General features: G+C 42.5%; 1 protein-coding gene across 2 annotated transcripts in view; it reads right to left on the bottom strand.

Annotated features, from left to right (window-relative positions):
* ARG2 (arginase 2) overlaps positions 1-22,268 on the bottom strand; it is a 43,531-nt gene that overhangs the window by 1,688 nt on the left and 19,575 nt on the right. For both annotated transcript variants that reach the window (XM_027111570.1, XM_027111569.1), the window contains exons 3-7: positions 6,072-6,249; positions 3,482-3,641; positions 2,523-2,617; positions 2,242-2,346; positions 1,136-1,272 (exon numbers count right to left, since the gene is read on the bottom strand). In XM_027111570.1, coding sequence (XP_026967371.1) covers positions 1,136-1,272; positions 2,242-2,346; positions 2,523-2,617; positions 3,482-3,641; positions 6,072-6,249 — 675 coding nt within the window. The remainder of the gene's footprint in view (positions 1-1,135; positions 1,273-2,241; positions 2,347-2,522; positions 2,618-3,481; positions 3,642-6,071; positions 6,250-22,268) is intronic.

Below are 22,268 nucleotides of genomic sequence, written 5' to 3'. Positions count from 1 at the left end.
CCACCTTGTAAATTAATTTAAGCAAACTGCTTTATCTATCTAGTTGACAAGTGTCAGGACAGACAGCCTTTTAGAATAACATTGCAGCAGGGGAGGGAGGGACACGGCATGACCACTGCCCCATCTAAGTGCTAGAGGTTACCAGCCTGTGCTCTAAGTTGTGTTACTGGGAACCAGAATGGAGAATTGAACTTCCAGGTTCACTGGCCAAGGACAATTGACAACATCTACAGTTGTGGGTCTGAGAATAAGGCTATCTTGCCCCTGTCAGATCTGATGGACAAGCATTCTTCCCCTTTCTTTAGTGCCTAAGGCTCTGGTAGGCTCCAGAGCCAGGGAGACCATTTCTCAATTTCCATATCTATCCCAACTAGTCAAGGGTTTTCTATGGTCCTGAAGCTTTCAGTGTGAGGTTTCTATGCTATCTTGACCCTAATTTCACAAGGTGGTATTGAAGTACCATGTGGTAGTTGCTTAAATTTTGCAATGAGAGGTCATTTAAAGTAGCCTTAAAACCAAAAGCTTTCTGACAGAAATGGAAACTGTTTGCAAATGAGTATGAGTTGTGGGATAGTAACCTCTTGTAGCTACTCTCGATGATCTTGCATTCAGTTTACTCATCTTCCTGTCAGCCATTCATCTTCCAGTATCCCCCTATTACAGGTCCTATCAAACAAGCCCTAGTATAAGACTTACATGAAAGGACCCAAGGTATTGTCCAGCTTTGAAACATCTTCAAGAGAAGCTTTGACTTGACATTCTTAACTCCCAGTGAACCAACCTCTTAGTGTCAGGCTTAAAATTATAGCTATTTGGCCTTGGCTTTCAATCTTAATCTGCCTTTATACAATTCAGATGCAAAGAACTGCATCAGTTTGGCAGTTTATTCTTGTATTTATTACACGTTTAAGTAGACAGACAATTTTTTATTCAGTGTTACCTTGGCATATTTTGTTATAAAGCCAGGTCCAAACATGCCTCTAAATGACTGTCCCTTATTAGCCTGACCACATGACTTATAGCTATAGACGTTTAAGCAAAAACAGTGTCGGCAGTGACGTAATAGTAGAAAAGATCCCCTGGCAGGCAAGAGGCTTCGGCATATTATGTAGTTAGCAGGTTGATCACTGCTTACCTGTATTGTGTACTTCCTCAGTAATATACATGCCTTCTCGATAGGTCAGTCCCCCTACAACAGGGGTTCCTGTGGCTGGAGCCAGCGTAGGGTCAAATGCATCAATATCGAAACTCAGATGGATTGGCCTTTGTCTTCTTGAAAGGAGTAGAGTAAGAGTAGTCATTTGGGCTGTACTTGGACATTCGTCCTTCCTACAGTTGCAACTCCTTGATTTTGTTGCTGTTAATCCTAGTACTTTGTTAATATAGCACATTTCCAGATTTCCTATTCTGGAAGCTGTTGAGTATGTCAGATGCCTACGCACCATTTCATAATTTTGCCCTTTGCTCTGTGTGCCTCAGACAGACTAACTCCAATTTGTATTTCTGATGTACCCTGGGCATCAGAGCTCTTACGTTAAGAACTATCAATAGAGGGAATTCCTCACTTCCATAGGACATGGGTTCTGACAGATTGTAGTTTAAGTTGGATTGATCTAGGTTACAGTTGCAGTTGCTGTTATACTCTGAGAGAATAACAGCAGCTCTGAACTTAACTCTGAGTTTATGTTTGCAATCTTACCATCTCCTACTTCTAACTTGTTTAGCCCAGGTGTCCAGTGGCTGAAGCTAACATACAGCAAACACCTATACAGTAAATTATTTGCACTTCTTAACAGCTTAAGAAATGGCATACTACCAAGGTGACAGTTAATCACCCAGAAATGAAGACTCGGCACTGGGAAAATGTTCTTAACTAGCATTTGATTAGTATTCATCTCCCATCTTTCTACACTACCAAGATTTGCTTAATATAAAACTTTCAGATGAAGCAGTTGTGAGGCTGGGAAGAAGAGGACAGTTGAATGCTTCTCCTCTCAAAAGGTAAGCATTAAAAATGGAAAGAGAAATTCATAAGAGCTGTTTTCCCTCCCAACCCCAGAAGAAAAATATGACCTATATTTCATATTTTCCCTTTCTGAATTTTTTTATAGGTACATGTTTTGCTTTTATTTTAAAAGAAAGGTCATTATCCTCAAGAGACAGGCTAAAGTGTACTGCCCACTGAGAATCTGTCCTGTTCCCTTTGGGACCTAGAAGTAGATATCCATTGTAGTTACTTACTTGCCAATCAGCAGATCGAATGTCTGTTCCATGACCTTCTGGATACCAAGTCGATCTATGTCTCTCATGGAAAAGTACTGGATATCATAATTCTTTAAAATAAAACTGGTGACATATAAAGGAAGGAAGCCTTAGTTTAAAGAGCATTTTTAATCAAATGTGGGGGGGCGGGGGGTTGTCTTCATAGTGACCTACAACAGGTTAAGGCAAGAAACAACCCATCAAGTGGAACATTAGTGGCCAGGACAGGCCCAAAGCTCAACTCTAATGTATCAACTTACTGTTCAGGAGGATCCACATCCCTTAGTCCAATGTATACAATACTTGGAGAAGAGATACAAGGTTTGATCCAGGAAAATCCTGGGAGTTGTGGGACCTATGAAGGAGGAATGAACAGGATTCATCAAGGATTCTTGATCTCATCAAGATAGTCCCCGTGTGCTTCCCAGTGTGCTTTCTCCTCTTACCCACAGTATATGGGTAAAGCAGCAGACACACTTGATCTGGGAAGGAACTGATAGAAGTGGAAGTGATTCAGAAGGGCAGCTGAAGAACACAGCTGAAGAATAAAATACCTACTCCTAAGGTGGCCTTGGTTTCTCATTAACTTACCTAAATAGCAGGAATACCGCTGATTAGGCCTTTCCATCTCTTTGCACACTACTGAATTGTTTACAGATTGGTTCTTGAGATGGCAACTGGGTTACGTTTCAAGTCCCCAACAACCAAAACGTGAATTCTGCCTAGTGAATAACCTTTGTACTGTCCTGGTTTAACTTGGTCCCTCACTGAGGGGAGGGATACACAGATTCTAGTCTATGCCTAGCATGGTCTCCCATGTCTTCTGAACAGCCTGGGAAAAGATTACCTAGACGTAATCATGGTTTTACTTGTCTTCTAGACCAGTGGGTCTGAGAATGAGGCCTAGGAGGTTCTTACCAGAAGTCTTCTGGCTGTAAGTGTATCAGATCACTAGAGTTACTACCCACTCACCACATTCCTTTATTATGAGATTATGATCCCCCCTAAGAGCAGGGACCATGTCCTAGTCATCTTTATGCCCCCAGCATCTAGACTGTCTGGTCCAAAATAATGTTTGATGAACAAATGAAGGAGTGGTAAGCATTACTACAGCCACCATAAACCCATCCTTCACAGAAATGTTACTGAACTAGACTCTCAAAGCCCCAGGATAACCCTTGCAAGCTGTTCAACGTTCTCTTCATTTCAGCCCACTAACCTTGTCCTGTAGTTCTTTGAGGAGAAATGAAACTGGCTGTCCGTGGAGATTTCCAGATGAAGTGGTGAGGGGTGTATTGATGTCAGCATGGGCATCAACCCAGATCACACAAAGGTCTGGGCAGTGCCGGGCGTGCCCACTAATGGTACCGATTGCCAGGCTGCAAAGAACAAACAGTAATATTAAAGGCCTTCCGCTTGGCAAGCATCACTAACAAATATCTTCAGCCAGCACAGCTCACACTTTGTCCTCAGGGCAAAGTCAAGGCCCTAGATTGAGGCTGGATTTGGATGAGACAGAGTCCCTGGGACTGTGTTCCCAAAGATGAGACTTGAGAGAGAGACAGGGAGAAATGGAAGGCTCTAAAGATTCAAAGCTGACAACTGGTTATCCTTGTAGTGTGACAGGTGTCATTGCTGCCCCCAAATCCCTTTAATTGGATCCATTAGCCTTGGCCCAGAAAAGGACCCAAAATATTTGTTCAACAGATGAAATCCTGTTAAATGATATGGGCTGTATGTAACAACTCACTAATACTACTTAATACCTTTTGAGAGACCGGGGAGATCTAATTACTTTTAAAGAATCAGTTATATTAACTTGTTAAGGATAAAAATTAGTATTACAGCTGTTTAGAAAGATTATGTGATATTTCCTAAAACAAGAAGTCAAAGTTTTTAAAGACATCAAAGTTAACAGGGCAACCCAATTAAAGACCTCATTAGATGACTGAATAAAGTAGAAGTTTATTTCCATGTTATCTTATATACATTAGCATGGCATGCAAATATCATTAAGTGTTTCTGGTTTTTGCTTTGTCCTTGATCTCCGCTTGCATTAGCCAACTGTCCTTGTCTGACCTGTAGGAATATAGCTTTTGAAATTGTGCTTGGAAAGCTGCCCAAGCTTCCTAGGAAGCAAAGAATTTGACATAGATGAGAAATGCAGCTTAAGCATCTTAGGAACTAACTACAGTCATCTTTCTTGATCAGTACAGCCTGAGGTAGCATTTTAAGCTCCATGTCCCACATAGGACCTTTTCGAGAGATAGCATGGTCTGGCGCTAAAAGCACTGGATTAAGTCCAAATATTGGGGGTCTTTCTAGGAAGAAATGTGTGAAATAGGGCAAGACTATCTATCTAGACTGCAGTTTCCCTTTCTAGAAGATAGGGATAATAATCTTAGCCTGTTTAAGTCAGAGTTGGTTTGACGATTAAAGCAGTAGTGAATGTTGTACTATTAAAGGGAGCTGAGTGACCTAAAAATGCCTCTTCCTTTAAAATATTCAACAGCTGTTCAGGTTATTCACACATCCCTTCCTTTCTAGAATCTTCCAGACAGCCTAGGTTTTAGCACTGAACAGGAAACAGGGAGCAGTGATAGAGCTGCAATCTAGACAGAAACAAAGGAAAAGCAAGGATTATGATAATTACAGTAATAAGCAGTCCCCAAATAGTATGCTGACCAGAAGAGAGCCAATGAATGAACTTTGAGCACTGAGCTAAGAGACAAGAGATCCACCCTTGGGTTATTTAATCAATTTCAGTAGAGAACCTGTGACTGACTTTCTTATTCTACTTAAAATTTTATTCTTGATGAGGAATCTACCTGCATTTGCAGTTCCATTAAGTGATCTGAGAAGCTCTCTGAGTACCTCAGGGGAAGTTGCTAGATTAGATCTCAAAAGAAAATTTAATTGCCCATAGAGGTCACAATGGACTTGAATCCCAGCTCTGCTACTTCCTGGCCCTAAGACCTTGGGTAAGTTATCTAACCTCTGTCCCTCAGTGTACCCAGCAGTGAATTAGATAAAATTGTATCTGCCTCATTGCATTATTTTGAGGATTAACTGAGAATATGTATGAAGTGCTTGATATCCCTAGTGCTTCAATGCCATTTTTCTTTCTACCAAAAAAATCTTCATTACTTAGCTCAGATCACACTTCCCTGTGAAATCTGACTACTCTAGCCTAGACTGATCTCTTCCTTCTGAGATGTAGGATTCAATATTTTTTTCATTCCATGTGTATTTATTTCATTTAATCCTAATAGATCACAAGTTTCCCATAATCCTCAGCACTGCTTGAGAACTCATCAGAACAGTGCTCGATAAAGTGCATGCTGATTTCACTGAGAGGAAGGATCTAATGTATTAGCCACCTAGGGAGGCTAATACAATACTGTGCAGGGTAGAGAATGTATTCACATGCCAAGTGGGGCATTTCTAACAAACCTATTAGCAGAAATGCTTTTAAAAAAAAAAAAAAAAAAGCCCCAATTCAGCCTATCAATAGATCCCTCCAATTCTCCTAAATAACCAAAATGAAAGTCATGAGACAGTTTTAAGAAAGCTTTCCAAGAAATAAGCATGAAACATACTGTCTAAAAACTTTGCTTAGTTTAACTCTGAACTTATACTACGTGATATTTTCTCCAGTGGTTCATGATCTTAGACATGAAAATACTATGCACGTTATACCCTAAAAATTCAAAAGGGTATTTTACTCTAAATGAGGCAAGTGAGACAAAGAAGCTAATTGATGGGCTGATGCAATCCAGCCCCTCCACTACCCCTGGCTCCCAGCTTACCTGTGGTCTCCTCCCACGGTGACACAGCTGTAGCCACCTGACACTGCTCTACTAACCACCTCTGCTAGTTCCTGGTTGGCAAGGCCCACTGAGCGAGGATTCACTATCAAGTTATTATAGAGATCATCTTTGGGAACTGGGGTAAAACTCAAGTCTCCGAAGTCTTTAAGGTGGCAGCCTAGAAACAGGGATGACAAGATTAATTATAATATATGTTATTACAGCTCTTACTGGCCTGGGCCACAAATAATAACTGTGACAAAGTACACATCATACTTATTGCCATGGTAACTCAAAACGTCACATGACAGTGGCAGGATCCTCCCAGTCCTCCCAGCAATCCTGTGGGGTAGATCCTGTTAGGAACACCATTTTGCAGATAAAGAAGCTGGGTTTTAGAAAGTAAAGCCCAGAAATGTTCACTAACTTAACCTAACAATCACAAAACTGGTAGCAATTTGTAAGACCTCAGATATCCCTGAGTTACAGAGTGAAAATAAAATACCTAGAGGAACTGGCAGGATTTTAAGAAAATTAAGTATTGTTAATTTAGGACAAAGAAACATACTTAGGAATTTTCACATTACAAACTTTTTTTTATTAAATAAAAGGCCAGGGCTTCCCTGGTGGCGCAGTGGTTGAGGGTCCGCCTGCCGATGCAGGGGACACGGGTTCGTGCCCCAGTCTGGGAAGACCCCACATGCCGCGGAGCGGCTGGGCCCGTGAGCCATGGCCGCTGAGCCTGCGCGTCCGGAGCCTGTGCTCCGCAACGGGAGAGGCCACAACAGTGAGAGGCCCGCGTACCGCAAAACAAAACCAAAAACAAAAAAAAATAAAAGGCCAATCTGAGGACCTAAATATTTCTTAATTTTAGGATGCTTTAACAGTTATTACTTACAAGATCCCAAACACTGTTTCAACTGCTCAACAGAAATTCTTAAGACTCACAACAATCCTATTAGGCAGCTACAGTATGCCATTCTGTAGCTGAGGGAACTGAAGCAAGGTCCCAAGGTCACACAGTTGCTAGGTGCCAGAATCAGGATCCAAATTCAGGCTGTCTGCCGCAAAGTGTGTATTCTTGACTCTGCGGTTTGTATCTCAACGATTCTCTCTTGATTCTGACACTTTAAGAACTAAAGAGTCCTCTCCAAGGTACTTCCCTGGTGGTCCAGTGGGTAAGGCTCCGCACTCCCAATGCAGAGGGCCCGGGTTCGATCCCTGGTGGGGGAACTAGATTCTGCATGCATGCCGCAACTAAGGAGTCCACGTGCCACAGCGATAATCCCGCGTGCTGCAACTAAGACCTGGTGCAGCCTAAATAAATAAAATTAAAAAAAAAAAAAAAGAGTCCTCTCCAAGGAGCCAGCAAGGTGGCAGAAGTGGAGCAGAAGCAGCAGTGGACCTTCTGCAAGTTCATCCACTTTGGTGAGCACCTAGACCGGGCACTGGACCTGTTGACACAGTGACACAGCTGCACAGTGCCCTGCGGCTGTGGCAGAAGCACCTGGGCAGGGCCAGCCTGGGGGCACGGCCCACAGAGAAGCTGTAGGTGCTGAAGATCATCCTGCCCAGATGGTGGGCGTGCAAGACCTTCACCCAGGTGGAAACCAAGCCCAAGATTATTGGCCACTACCTGGGCGAGTTCTCTATCACCTACACGCCTATGAAGCACAGAGCCACCCACTCCTCCTGCTTCATCCACCTTGAGTAGCCTGTTTGGCCAGTAAAGGCACAGACTTCTCTTTGAAACAAACAAACAGAATGAACTAGTGGTATATTCTGACAGTAAGCTGTAATATTTTCCCACCTGGGGTTCACATATTCCAGCAAATTATGACATTAGTCACTACATGTTAATCTTTAGTGTAAGTACCAGTCTTTCAATCTTAACCACTTATATCAATAAATTGGTTGGATTTAGGGTGAGGACTAAGTAGTCCAACACTACCAAAGGATTTGCGCAAACAGAACGTTAGCATAGATTGTATTCTTATGGGCCTGTTTCTCAAACTAGAATCCAGGTATGTTGAGGGGAGGGGCAAGTGGTCACAGTATAGACATCTGAATGTTTGCAGAGACTTGTATTAAAGATTTGTATTAAGACTAGCACAGACCAATCTTGAATATAAATTGTACAGTTTGAGTTTTACCTCTTGAACCCAAACTCAATCCAAAGCCAAACTTCTGAGAGAATGTAGAGATTTGAGAAGCAATGGCCTGGAACATAAACCCAACCGAGGGATCACCACCAAGATCTGGACGACTAAATAAGAATGAAAGGTGCTGAAGGTAGAAGAATATGAAAACAGGCCAAAGACATTGAGAACCAAGAGAAAAAATAAATAAAACATCTATAAAAATCTTCTTAAAATCTTTTAAAAAGAAAAAAGCCACGAGTAACATCACAATGTATTTTACTAAATCTCGAAATATGGAAGGACACTTTAGATTTAAGAGAAATGAAGCTTTAACTTTCAAGTCAATATCAGGTCTTGCCATTGTTGCAACACAGTCTTGAGCTGGACAGATTTGAATGGCAGTGCCTATACCTGATGTCTTAACTTCCATATCCATGTTTATCTCAGCATCTCTAGGTGCAAGATGCCATGGCTTGACTGGCGTTTTATATTAGGTGTATAATTAGAAAAGGTTTATAATCTAATTGAATAATAATGTTAACATTAATTTTTGAAGACTAACTCATTTAATCCTTCCATGACCAATAAGAAATACATGCAAATTAAAGTGATCATCCTGGTGGTTAAGTGGTAGAACTTGGGGAACACTAAGTCCAGTCATGGAATCTAGGATGTAGACTTAGATAAGTATACAGAAAACAGTACAAACTGGGCTATTATTTACTTATCAGAATAAAGCTGCAGAAAGCTTAAAAAGGGAACTTAAGAGAATTTGATAGTCTTACAGCAACACTCGCCATGGAAGAGAGACTGAATTTCATAAAGGTATTTTGGTCATTAAACATATAACTCTGTGGAGTGAATCACCAGCTTAATTCACAGCCTGGATGGTGGGTTCCAACTCCTTGCTCACCAAACAGCCTTCTGCTTATTCACTTAGTTTCTCAGTTGCCCTCATACCAGCAAGAGGGCTTCCTGACAGTGGATGCCAGAAGGTCTCTTGCTCACTGAAACTACTCACGGGCATTTGGGCTTATACATCATGGTTAGCATGAGTCTCTGGGTCTGAAAGCCTGATAAACTCTGCACACTTCAAGACTTCTGTTCCTGGACCCACAGAGCTGAGGGCCAGACCCCCTGAAGGGATCAATACCTTGAGAGGCCCTGAGTGGCCCACCTTATATGACTCCCAACTCTGCTCTTTGATTTCCACATTAAATTCCTGGTAAGGACGAGGGACAATGAGTGAGTGCTAAAGGAGTGAAAGGAGGTTATAGGGAACATGAATTATGACCTGTAGGCCAGTGTTTGAGGAGTAGAGAGGCTGATGGGAGGTTAATTTTTTGTTAAGAGAAGGATGAACTGAGTAATGATAAAGCAATTACCTTAGCAGAGTACAATGGCAAGTTCTTCTAGTTCAAAAGGTGAATGGTCTCACTAATTTTAAAGACTCTTGGAATAATAGTGAAAAAAGCAAATATTACAACATGGAATATCTATCATACTGGAGAGAGCTGTCCCTTTCTCAAACTTTTTGTGCTTCAGGTCAACTCATCTGCAAGTTGATGTCTCATCTCTAAATCAGATGAGACATAATATTTCATTGCTGCTCTTTCCTCTTTTAGAAGGCATTGTAGGATGAAATAAACCTGAAACTTCCAAGGAAGCTCTCATATCAAACACATTTGGAACCGACTGGAAAGGGCTCTCATTTTTCATTGCAGTGGGAAAAAGTCAAGCTCTGTATACACTGGTACCACCTCACTGCTTCTCTCCCCAGTGCTGGTAATAAAAATACACTGACTACTACTCTGATCTTTTAGGCCTGGTTGTTACTTTTGGCCTTGATAAACCTCTCAGGTTCCACTGGAGTGGAACAAGAACACAAGTGCATCCACAGAATGATGCAACCGGAAGAAATCCAAACAGCCCTATCTGACGTTAGCAGTGTCTGTGGACAGCACTTCTATTTCAGGGCCCTCATCACCAGTGAATCCTTGAAAGAAGTCAGTGACAGGAAAGAAGGAAAAGGAATAAAACTGTCTTTCTCCACACACCACACAGTGCTAGCTGGATGCTTTACAATAGCTACTAATCCTTACTTCCTCTGCTGGTATGATTATCCACATACTTTGGAGGAAGAAATTCAGCAAAGTTAAATAGCTCCAACTGTTTAGAGCAAGCCTGAATCCTCCTTTGGTTAGAGACTCACGAAAGAATGAGTGAGCAGGCATTTTGATAGCATAAGGGTAGCGCATTCTCTCTGCTGCTCTGACTTCCACTTTCAGGTAGCTCCAGCTGCTCCCAAGCCTCCCAGCAAGTCAAGAGAGGTGGGTTTTGAGGTGGGCTGACACACGGGCGTGTCTGCCAAGCCACAGGTAGCTCACTGGCAGAATATTAGACTTGGAGAAAATCTAAGAGTCTATTAGTGTACAGTTTTTCGAACTGTCCTTGAATAGGATGAATGTTTATGATTTGTCAGGAATAACAAGTCAGTGAAACATGCAGAAAAACAAAGACTGAGTTCTCATTTGGTGCTGAGAGAACACTGGTGGGTCTTAAAATTATAGACTCAAATATTGTACACAGCAGATTTCATCCCACAGAAAGGGAGTTCCCAGTATTTTAAAGGATGGCATCTGCTAACTCTTAGAACCTCAAAGTTGTACCTGGAAGACCAGCCTACTGAAAACAGTTGCAGTGTTACTGTAAACTAGGAAAGGAATGCCAGTTAATTCAGGTCATTTGAAGTAGGCAGAATTTCTCTTATCCCTAAGATGTGGTTTGGGTAATAACCTTTGAACAGACTGTTATATAAGGTAAGCTCATTTGGCTACCACCAATAAAATGCAGGGGTCTGAATTTTGTTTAGTGCATTTAACTCCCAGAGGCTGTACAACCTCAAGAACCATGTGTCCTGGGGTATCTAAGAATCAGCTCTTTGCTTCCTTAGACCCAGCCTCCAAAATAAGTTTGGTGCTTTAGGGAAAGAAATCATATCACACAAGTATACCTATTTGTTCTAGTTCACTTCTTCAAAGCCCCTCATAAGACTGTTCCAACTAACCCTCTCGACACTCGCTTCCTCCCCACTCTGTTCTCCTGTTCAACAGGAGGTGTTCTCAGAGGCAGTGAAGACCATGGATGAGGAAGACCAAGGACAGTGGCACTAGGGGCTCAAGGATGGAAGGTGACCCCGGGCATCCAGGCCAGTCACTTCAGACATGGCCATCTAACATCTGTCGGAGTTTACCTCAAGATCAGCTGATACAGATGTGATGTTAATAGATGCCTTTGCGTGAATGTGATCCTTGAGTAAAAAAATCCCAATACAAAACAAACCCAAAAGTTTGGCTCAAGACATGTAACTGAGATGACTTGCAACACCAGTTATGTTTCCTGCTAATTGGTTCTCCAGCCACATCTTAACTTGTCGAAGAAGAACAGTGTACCACTTGCTGAGGATGGGCTTAGTAATGTATGCCCCTCTGGACCCAACCCATGTCAACCCTCCAAGCACCTCCAAGAACATGGTGAGCCAACTCAGGCTTTCTTGGGCAGACTGTTAGCTGACGGCACCCTGACAGCCTGGTTCCAGCACAAGCAGGGGCAGAGGTAAGAGGAGGGTTCCTCTGGCTTCACGGGTCACTGCGACAGAACCACTTTCCCTCGTGCAGAACAAGACTGTTAAGCTTCTCTGAGAAAAAAATCTGTTGTTAACATGCTGACAGAACTTCAAGCTACTCCAGTATCTAACCACGGGAAGAGACAGCAACAATCCCTGGGGCTAAAGTACTGCTTTTTAGAATATGGGATCTTTCTTCTTTAAATTCTTGATGCTCCAACTTGTTCCAGAAAGGATTTAAAGGGCTAGTGACTACAGCTCTGCCAGTTAACCAGTCCACATGTGTAGCTCCCTGCCCCATACCTGGGCTAGCATCCTGGTGAGTTTCACAAGGGACCTCAACAAACCAGACAGACCACATTCCACGCTACTCCAGGCTGAAAGCAGAGCGCACAGGAGATGAGGTGGCCACAGTGGGTCAAGTGGCCACAACAGACACGAAGGAAAGAATCCTGTCCTTTGGCCCCTAACTTCCCAGAAGAGTCAAGATCACCAACGAAGTTCAGTCTCGAAGTTTGTCCCACCTCACACAGCCGTTAACAAGGATTGAAATGAGATAACAAGGAAAAGCCTACACATGCTAGGGGTTACATTATAGTTCAACTAGATGAGGCATCTTTGTGGTTTTTCTCCCCACCCTACCCTTTTCTTTGCAATAGATGGTGTAATCTAAGACTTCCCAAAACTTGTTTGCAATACGACTATGTCATTTGGATAAGAACAAGAGTTTTTGGTGAGAAGTAGCAAACGTACACAGGCCCACTGATTTCTCATCGAAAGAGCTCCTAAGGAGCCCAGCTGTCACACACAGTTCAAATTTTCTACCTTCCCTGTAAAAAAATATAAAGGCATGGCCAATTTCACTGGAACACCAGTTCTCTGAAAGCCCTAACCACAATGCCACACCCTGCTGTGACTCAGTTCTCAGGTCACACGGGAAGGTATTTTCTACTTCTTTTCCTATTCTGTGGTTCTGGCTTCCTGGGGTAGAGGAGGGGGCCAAAAAGATGCTTTCTTCTCTTCAGATACTAGCATTACCACACCTATTATAGGAATACACCCTCATTATTAAGAGAGCTTGGGGGACTTCCCTGGTGGCGCAGTGGTTAAGAACCTGCCTGCCAATGCAGGGGACACGGGTTCGAGCCCTGGTCCAGGAAGATCCCACAGGCCACGGAGCAACTAAGCCCGTGCACCACAACTACTGAGCCTGTGCTCTAGAGCCCGTGAGCCACAACTACTGAGCCCACATGCCACAACTACTGAAGCCCGCGAGCCTAGAGCCTGTGCTCCGCAACAAGAGAAGCCCCCGCACCACAACGAAAAGTAGCCCCTGCTCGCTTCAGCTAGAGAAAGCCCACGCACAGCAACGAAGACCCAATGTAGCCAAAAATATAAATAAATAAACTTATTTTAAAAAAAAGAGAGAGCTTGGTCATTAATAGGGACAAGTAAGTTTATTCAAGGATTAAATTATTTAAACCAACCACAGTAATCCCCTTAGGTTCTAGGCCTCTGAATGTGCTATTTTGGATATTAAAGGAGTAACGCCACTCCTTTCTAAAGCAACTAGAGGCTTGAAGCAGTCATCATTAGCTACTTAGGTCCTGGAATAAGTATGTTTCAAAAAAGGAGGCAAAAACTAGCCATTGCCACTTACCAACATTTAGCTTGACTGGTAGCCCAATACCTTGTAAGGGTTTAAAATTTGATATATGACAGTTATTCAATTTAAACATTTTTAAAATCTGGGAAACCAAGGGGCTTCTTAGGAACAAACCATTTTGAGAGTAAGGAAATAGTGATCCGGGAAAATCCCACGGATCACGATGTGAATGAAGTTCCAGGAGAAAGCCTGGATGCTTTGCCCCATTTCGTCCTTCAACAAAAGCTAACTGTGTGCTGACTGTGCACCTGGTTGCAGCCTTCAGGAAGCTCACAGCCTCATCAGAAGACAGGCAGGGAAAGCACAGGCCGGTGCAAACTGCGAAGATGCAACTGTGCACAGGGTGTGATGGGAACAGGGGAAGGTGCTGACTCAGACCCAGGATGAGCCAAGGGGACTTCTCAGAAGCATCAGTACCTGAATCCTGAAGGTTTTAGCCAGGAATGAAAGGGGAAAGGCTTGCCAAGCAGAAGCACATAACACCTTCAGCCCTACAGAACAATGCCCAGGGTCCATCCGGGAGGACTGCAGAGAGATGAGGAAGGAGGAAGGGGCAGGGCCCAGGTCCTAAATGCAGCAGGGAGCTACTAAGGTTCAAGTCAGGAGGTGACAAATCAAATCTGCACTATCCTGCGTGCCACAACTACTGAGCCGGCGTGCTGCAACTACTGAAGCCCGCGCACCTAGAACCCGTGCTCCGAAACAAGAACCCACTGCAATAAGTAGCCTGCGCACCACAACGAAGAGAAGACCCCACTCGCCGCAAGTAGAGAAAAGCCCGTGTGAAGCAATGTAGACCCAACACAGCCAAAAAAAAAAAAAAAAATCTGAAAAAAAAAAAGAATCTGCACTGTTAATCTAGTGATCTGGTGGCCTCTGGAAAATGGCCTGGCCTGCAGAAGAGCAGCTCCCAGAGGGGCTGTAAAGACAAGACAGACAGAACTGACAAGATTCCAGCAATACTTAGAGGGGTGTGGAGGAGAGAGAAAATGTTTGCCCTCCAGCTTTCTGGCTCTGCTACCATCAGAGATGAGAAACCACAGGAGAAGGGAGTGGAGATGATGGTAAGTTCAGTTTTGGATACTGTGATATTGGGGCGTTAGAGACTATCCTGTTGATAATACGTGGAAACAAGTTAATGGCTCAGATCTAGGCAGTGTTCAATGGCTGATGACATCACTTCTGATGGAAGTGTACACCACCACCTATGAAGCAGAACTGCCAGAAAAAAAAAACTGGACCTGAATCTGACCAAGGATCTAGATCCAATAACCAGTAGAAAGGAAATACAGAGGACAAAGAATATGTCACAGGATGCCACAGGGATGTGATCTGCAAAATACAAGCTGAGAGATTCTACAGACAAATGACCTAGTTTCCGCTACAGATCAACTGCAAGGAAGAAGGAAGAAAACAGGAGGGACTTATAAAGGACTTACGAGATAACAATACAGACCTTATTTGGATCCAAACTCAAACTGTAAAAAAATAAACACAAAAAGTGTAAATCAGTCGGGCAATGTGAACATTAACTGGTGTAAGGGCAGATACAAGTTGAAAATAGACTTAATTATCTCTGTTGAAAATAAGGGTAAAAACTTCTCTCCTCCCTTGTGTTTCAGAATTTCTTTCTCTGTCCTTTTCACATGTACATAATCTTTATAATGACTAAATAGGCCTCACAACCCAGGAATGTTTCCTCAAGGACTTGGGAACCACTTTTTGAAATACAAACATCTAGGTCCCCAACCTCCCAGTTCTATGGGTATGAGTGGTTGGCCCCTTGCTTCAATTTGCCAAAAAACTACCTCCCCGCTTTAAGATAGAAGTTTGTTTCCCCTCCAGATAAAGCCAGTCAGCTAACCGGTAATCACTCCAATTCCCATGATAAAGTTAGGATGAGCTACATGTGACAAAAGGTCAACTATCAAAGTCCTCTAACTGGAGGACTAGTTATTAATCTTGAAAACATGGATTGCGTTGCACCTGCTTGGCTATAGAAAAGAGTAAGATTTGTCTTTGCAGTCTTTTATCAGATCACCCGATTTAATGCTTATTCAATAATAAACTGTTTTTCCTTCTCTACCACCTTTGTGGATAGGTTCTCAGATGGGAGATTTTTTTAAATTATATTTCCCAATACTGGTATTTGATATTAATTTATTTTAGGTGTGATAACGGTATTGTAGTTAAGTTTTAAAGCATTCTCGTATTTTGAAGACATATAATGAAATATCTGCAGATGAAACAAAATGATGTCTGTGATTTGCTTCAAAAGGTATGGAGGTGGGGTGAGAAACCTTGCCAGGTATAGATAATTGATGCTAGGTGATAGCTCTCAAATTCATTATGTTACCATCTCTACTTTTCTTATGTTTGAACACTCCTGTAATAAAAAGTTAAGAAGATACATGGAAGCCAGCTGGTATACAGGTTTGGAGCTGGGAGGGAGGGGGAATAAGTGCTGGAGATAAAGCTCTGGAGGCATCAGCACACAGGTCACAGGAAGGCCGTGGAAATGGACAAATGGCCAACTGAGGCAGCATAAAGTAGAGGGTCAAGGACAGAACCCTGAGGAATACTAAAATGTAAGGCGTAGGCAGTAGAGGGTCTAGCAAAGGAACCCGAGGAGTTAAAATCAGAAGAGAGTGGTGGCAGTTTCAATAAGATAAGATGGTTAATAGTGTCGAAAGTGAATGTTGCAGGGTCCACCATATTAAAAAGTAGGAGGTCAGAGACCTCAGCAAAACCAGTTTCATTGCAATGATGGCCCAGGACCCCTGATTATAGCAAGTTGAACTGTGAAAAGGCAGTGGGGAAGCCAGTTATTTTGTTTCTGAAGAGAAACAAAATAACTGGACAAGAGCTAGAAGGCTACATATGGCAGAGGGGGATGGGAGGTGGGCAAGATTTGCACTTACTTACTGAAGGGACAGGTTAGTAGAGAGATGCTGAGAAACAAGGGGAGAGAAGGGCTCAGTGCTGGAACAAGAACCCTCGGGAGCCAGGAAGGGATGGGATCTAGAGCACAGGGAGATGGTGTGGCTGACAGCCACTTGTCCGATATCTGCTCTTCCCTTCCTCCACAGAGGATTTTAGCTGGGGCACGACCCCTTAGAAGAGACTAAACTCACCGTCTTCCCTTCCAACTAGCTGTGGCCATGTGACCCACAGAAGCCAAAAGGATAAGCAGAGTTATCCTGCAGCAGTGTCCCGGGAACTTTCCTTAAGGGAAAGCACAAGTTCTCCCTTAGCCCGCTTGTCGGTTTATTTTCCCATCCTGCTGCCAGAAATGTGGCCACAGCCATCTGGGGCCATTAGATAGAGGCCTTGCTGGTAGTGCAGCAAGATAAGAATTTGGGAACTGAACTTCAATGGACTGAGCCTCCAAACCAGTTCTGGACTTCTCTCTAGACTATTTCCTAGAGAGTGAACTATTTTTCTTAAACCGCTTATCTGGGGCTCTTATCACGTGCAATTGTACCTACCTAATACAGGAAGGACTGGATACCTCATCCTCTGAGGACAGTGTAATAGTATCTTTGTTGATACAACTCATTGGGGGATGATGGGGAGAAGAGCTAGAAGTTAGGGAGTTCATACCTGAGTTGGAAAAACGGGATGATTATGGGTACAGATTTGAAATAGCCATCATGAGAAACAGGATTTTTGGAAGAAGTTGGAGACCGTACCTTTATGATGGTGCCACTCAGTTTCTTCAACCATGGTAAGAGCTGAGAAGGCAGCTGACTGCACCAATTGAGGGGCTAGATTGTATATGGTAAGAAATGAGGTTCTCAACTACTTCTACTGCTGACTGTATGAACTTCAGGCCATACTTTACTTTTTTCCATTCTCAGCTTTTATAGAACAATGTGCTAAATAACAAGCTGAAAAAAATTTTCAAGCCTACAGCATTATGTCCCTAAGAAGTTACAACCTCAAGTGAACTTCCTTGTTCTTAGAATATTCTATTCTAACTTATTTTTAAGTGTTTCCTTTTTAATTTTAAATTGTGGTAAAATACACATAAAAATAACCATCTTAACCATGAGGTGGTATTAAGTACATTCACATTGTTGCATAACCATCACCACCATCCATCTCCAGAACACTTTCTTGCAAAACTGAAATTCTCTACCCATTAAACCATCTCTCTCCATTCCTCTTCCCCCAGTCCCTGAACCACCATTCTACTTTGTCCCTATGAATTTGACTAATCTAGGTACCTCCTAAGTGGAATCATACAGTATGTCTTTTTGCAACTGGCTTATATCCCTTAACATAATGTTCTCAAGGGTCACAATGTTACAGCATATGTCATTTTCCTTTTTAAGGCTGATATTCTATTGTATGTTTGTACCACATTTTGCTTATCCATTCATCCATCAGTGGACGCTTGGGTTGCTTACACCTTTTGGCTATTGTGAATAATGCTGCTGTGAATATGGGTGTACAGATATCTCTTCGAAACCCTATTTTTCAATTCTTTTGGATATACGCCCAGAGTAGAATTTGTAGATCATCTACTAACTATTTTTAACTTTGAGAAAACTCCACACTGTTTTCCACAGTACCTGTATGATTTTATGTTCCCACCAACAGTGCACAAGGGTTCCAATATCTCCATATCCTCACCAACACTTGTTATTTTGGGGTTTTACTCATGCTAGCCATCCTAATGGGTATCATAATTTGCTCTTAAGATTAAGAATCACATAATAGGGACTTCCCTGGTGGTGCAGTGGATAAGACTCCACGCTCCCAATGCAGGGGGCCAGGGTTCGATCCCTGGTCAGGGAACTAGGTCCCGCATGCATGCCACAACTAAGAGTTTGCATGCCACAACTAAGGAGCCGGTGAGCCCCAACTAAGGAGCGCTTGAGCCGCAACTTAGGAGCCCACCTGCTGCAACTAAGACCTGGTGCAACCAAATAAATAAGCAAATATTTAAAAAATAATAATAAAATGCATGGATAATCCCAAACTTGGTTTAAAAAAAAATCACATAATAGCAAGAACCTAGCATAGTGCCTAGAACATAGTAAATGTTAGATATCAAACAACTTTGAAATATAAGATGTAAGTTAAATTCTTTGCTGCCTTCTTCTAAGCAGGAAAGATATGGTTACATTGAAATTTGCCAAATCCCAAAAACATCTATAATAGATTTACCTATATTGAGGTTCATCAGTGATGTATGCTTTTGCCAAGGCATTAGCAAATTACTAATTCCAGAAAAGCTTTATCACACTCCGGAAAGAAACCAGTGCCCATTAGCGGTCACTCCCCATTCCCTCTCCCCCCAGCCCCTGGGAACCACTGATCACTTTCTATATGGATTTGCCTTTTCTGGACATTTCATATAAATGGATTCATACAATATGTGGTCTTCTGCCTTCTTTCACTCAGTATAATGCTTTCAAAGTTTATCCATTTTGTAGCATGAACTAGCAATTTATTCCTTTTTATGGCTCAATACTCCATTTTATGAATATCACATTTTTCTTAAATCTCCCGTAAAAACCCAGATTTCTGGCTTTTCTTGAAAAACTGGAGATAAGAGTGTAGAAAGGCCCTTCCCTTCCCACATGACAACCACTGGCAAGACCTCAGGAACAGCTTTTTGTTCCCTGAACATTCCAGGCACTTTTCTATCTCAGGGTCTTTGCACTTTACTTACCCTCTTCCTGAAATGCTTTTCTCCCAAATATGCACATGGTTCCTTTCCTTACCTCCCAAGGGTGTGCTCACATGACCCCTTCCTCAGTGAGGCCTCCTACCTACATCTGCAATGCTTACCCTATCCCTCCATCCCTTGCTTTCATTTATTCTATAGCGCTCATTACATCTGACATACTGTATGTTTTACTTATATCTGCTTCCAACCACCCCTCATTAGAATGAGAATTCCATAACAGGTATTTCTGTTTTGTTCACTATTATATTCCTAGTACCTAAAGCTTAGTAGTGCTCAAATTTTTTGAATATATACAAACAACGAACTTGTTATAGTTTTTAGTGACTGAAAGCTGCTAAGAAAAAATAAACCTGAAAATGTTTAAACAGCTTTAATGCATACTTTATATTGACACTTTAAGTGCAATGAGTTTTGGCAGTTATATGTAGTCCTGTAACCTCCACCATGCTTAAGATATAGAACATTGAAAGTGAAATTAAGTCACAGTAACACATTAAGGTAGGTCTGTTTACTATAGTCAGGCATGCCTAGAACTTGAAGATGTTTTAAATTAAAGCTTTAGGCTTGGGACTGCCCTGGCGATCCAGTGGTTAAGACTCCGCGCTTCCAATGTAGGGGGCGCGGGTTTGATCCCTCGTCAGTGAACAAAGATCCCACGTGCCATGTGGTGCGGCCAAAAAATTAAAAAAAAAAAGGTTTTAGGCTGTTATTTCAGAATTTGTATTAAGGAACATGATAGTTCAAAAATCAGAACACCAAGAGAACAAGGAGTTGCTAAAATCCAAAGGGACTAAAACATACTCCTAGATTAAAGACCAAAGAAAGCATAACCTAATGAGCAGTGTTAACATACAAGAAGATTGTGTCAGTACTAGGGGAAAAAAGCCAACAAAAGAATAAGAATTTATTATCAAGGGCCTGGGGAGAGAGGGCTTTTCATATTCAATCCACATGGTAATTTCTCACTGGAATTTGTAAACTGATTTATCGGTCAGGAAGTTTAAGCTGCAAGCAACAGAAACCTTTCTAGCTAATTTAAAGAAAAGCAGTTTTTTCAATTTGGGTAACTCCCAGAATCATCTTAAGAGGACCAAAATGTGGTTTAAAGGTCACATTGCCAGGAATAATGGCCCCAAAAGTCACACTGCAGATTGCTCCAGTGAAGATACCACTGCTGCTGTCACCTCCACTACTAGGAAAAGGAGTACTGCAGCTTGCATGGCTGACCCCACTGACACTGGACAGAAGCTACTGCTGGAACTGCCGCCACAACTGCCCATCACAGAATGAATTCTTTATTGCCCCTTCTTCCAAAATGTCAAGACAAGGTTTAGGGTGGGTGTTTCTGTTGGTGGAGCCTAGGTCAAGAGCCCACAACCCCAGTTACAACACAAATGAGGTGGAATGTGGATGGAGAGAAGTCTAAAGAGGTAAAAGAGGGTCATATTGTAGAGGATCTGTCTTACTGGTTGTCAAGCATGGAACACATACCACCAGTGGTTGAGGGTCAAATACCAAAATGTAAAACTAGTAAAATGAAAATTTATTAGAAAAATGCATCTAGCACAAGCCTGAGATTTCATTGTTTACTGTAGGGGCAGGCTACATTTTAAAAGTATAAAGCTTTAAAGCCAATTTAGAGAACACCACCAAAATAAATAATATGGCAAGTCAGCAAAGATGGTATATGAATGACAAGACTGAGAAGCATGGATGCATGTAAAAAGCCATGGAAAGACTAAGCAAAGGAGAAAAATAGTCTTAAAAAGATCAGTCTGGTGGCAGTAAAGAATGAACTGAGGTAGGCAAAATGGGACAAGAGTCATTATTGGAAAATTAGATCTGTGTGTGAGAAGGACAGAACTAGAGCAGGGCCATTACGGGAAAGGACTCTAATCATTTAGAAGGAGGAAAAGAAGTCAACAAGACTTTGTGATCAGAAGTAAGGAACAAAAGGGACGACAAAAGAATTCTGATGGTCTTGGAGTTTGACTTGAGTAACTAGATAATGAGTGATAGTGTGAAACAGACAATGGGAAGACAGCAAGACAAGCAGATTTGACGGAGAAGATAATGAATTTTGTTTCGAACCTGTAGAGTTTGAGACATCTGTGACAGTGAGATGAGGCTACTTAGAACAAAGCTGGTGGAACACTGGGGACATGAGCATTTGAGGGCTGGGAAGAAGAGGAGGATCCCCAAAAGGAGTCCAGGAAGGACCAGGCAATGGAGAGGAGGCTCAGGAGAGAGTAGTGTCCTGACTAACTGAATATTTCAGGAATAAAGTGGTCAGTTGTGCAGTAGAGAGGTCCAGCAAAATAGAGGCTGACCAATCAGTGAGCTTGATCAGAGTAGTTTCAGTGTGATGGTAGGATGGGAGCCAGGCTGAAAAGCATCACTGTCATAAAACTAAATCTGTGACGGCTGCTGTTCTCTACCAAACACTGAAAGCACATCCAGACCCCTGCACTCACATATCAATCTGTTCCAAATGAACAGCTGTCATGCCTGTATGTTTAAACTATCTCAGGCTTTCTGTTGGTTCTTGCTGAAGCAGCTCAGATTCTTGGGTCTCAACCAGAGTTGCCTGCTCTGCTCTCTCATGGAGCACCAAATGGAGAAGAATAAATGTCCCTAGCCTAGTTGAGGGGAGCCAGAATAGCTCCCATATGTCTTCCTGAACTCCAGGACCCTTGGCTGGGCACGGGAATACAGTTCATTTAGGCCGTCACCGCTTCAGTACCACAGCTGGGTCAAATTACCATAATTACAATGACAGACACGACAAACTGTTAATGTTACCCACAGAACACTCATCCTACTTGTGAAGAAAAAAGGGCAAATTGGGCTTCCCTGATGGCGCAGTGGTTGAGAGTCCGCCTGTCGATGCAGCGGATACAGGTTCGTGCCCCGGTCCGGGAAGACCCCACATGCCGCGGAGCGGCTGGGCCCGTGAGCCATGGCCGCTGAGCCTGTGCGTCCGGAGCCTGTGCTCCGCAACGGGAGAGGCCACAGCAGTGAGAGGCCCACGTACCGCAAAAAAAAAAAAAAAAAAAAAAAAAAA

The sequence above is a fragment of the Aethalodelphis obliquidens genome, unplaced genomic scaffold, assembly GCF_003676395.1.
Source record: "Aethalodelphis obliquidens isolate GAN/ISIS:26980383/991018 unplaced genomic scaffold, ASM367639v1 scaffold10, whole genome shotgun sequence".
NCBI classification, from domain to species: domain Eukaryota; kingdom Metazoa; phylum Chordata; class Mammalia; order Artiodactyla; family Delphinidae; genus Aethalodelphis; species Aethalodelphis obliquidens.
Note: the sequence above shows the minus strand (reverse complement) of the source record. Positions and strands in the feature narration are given on the sequence as shown.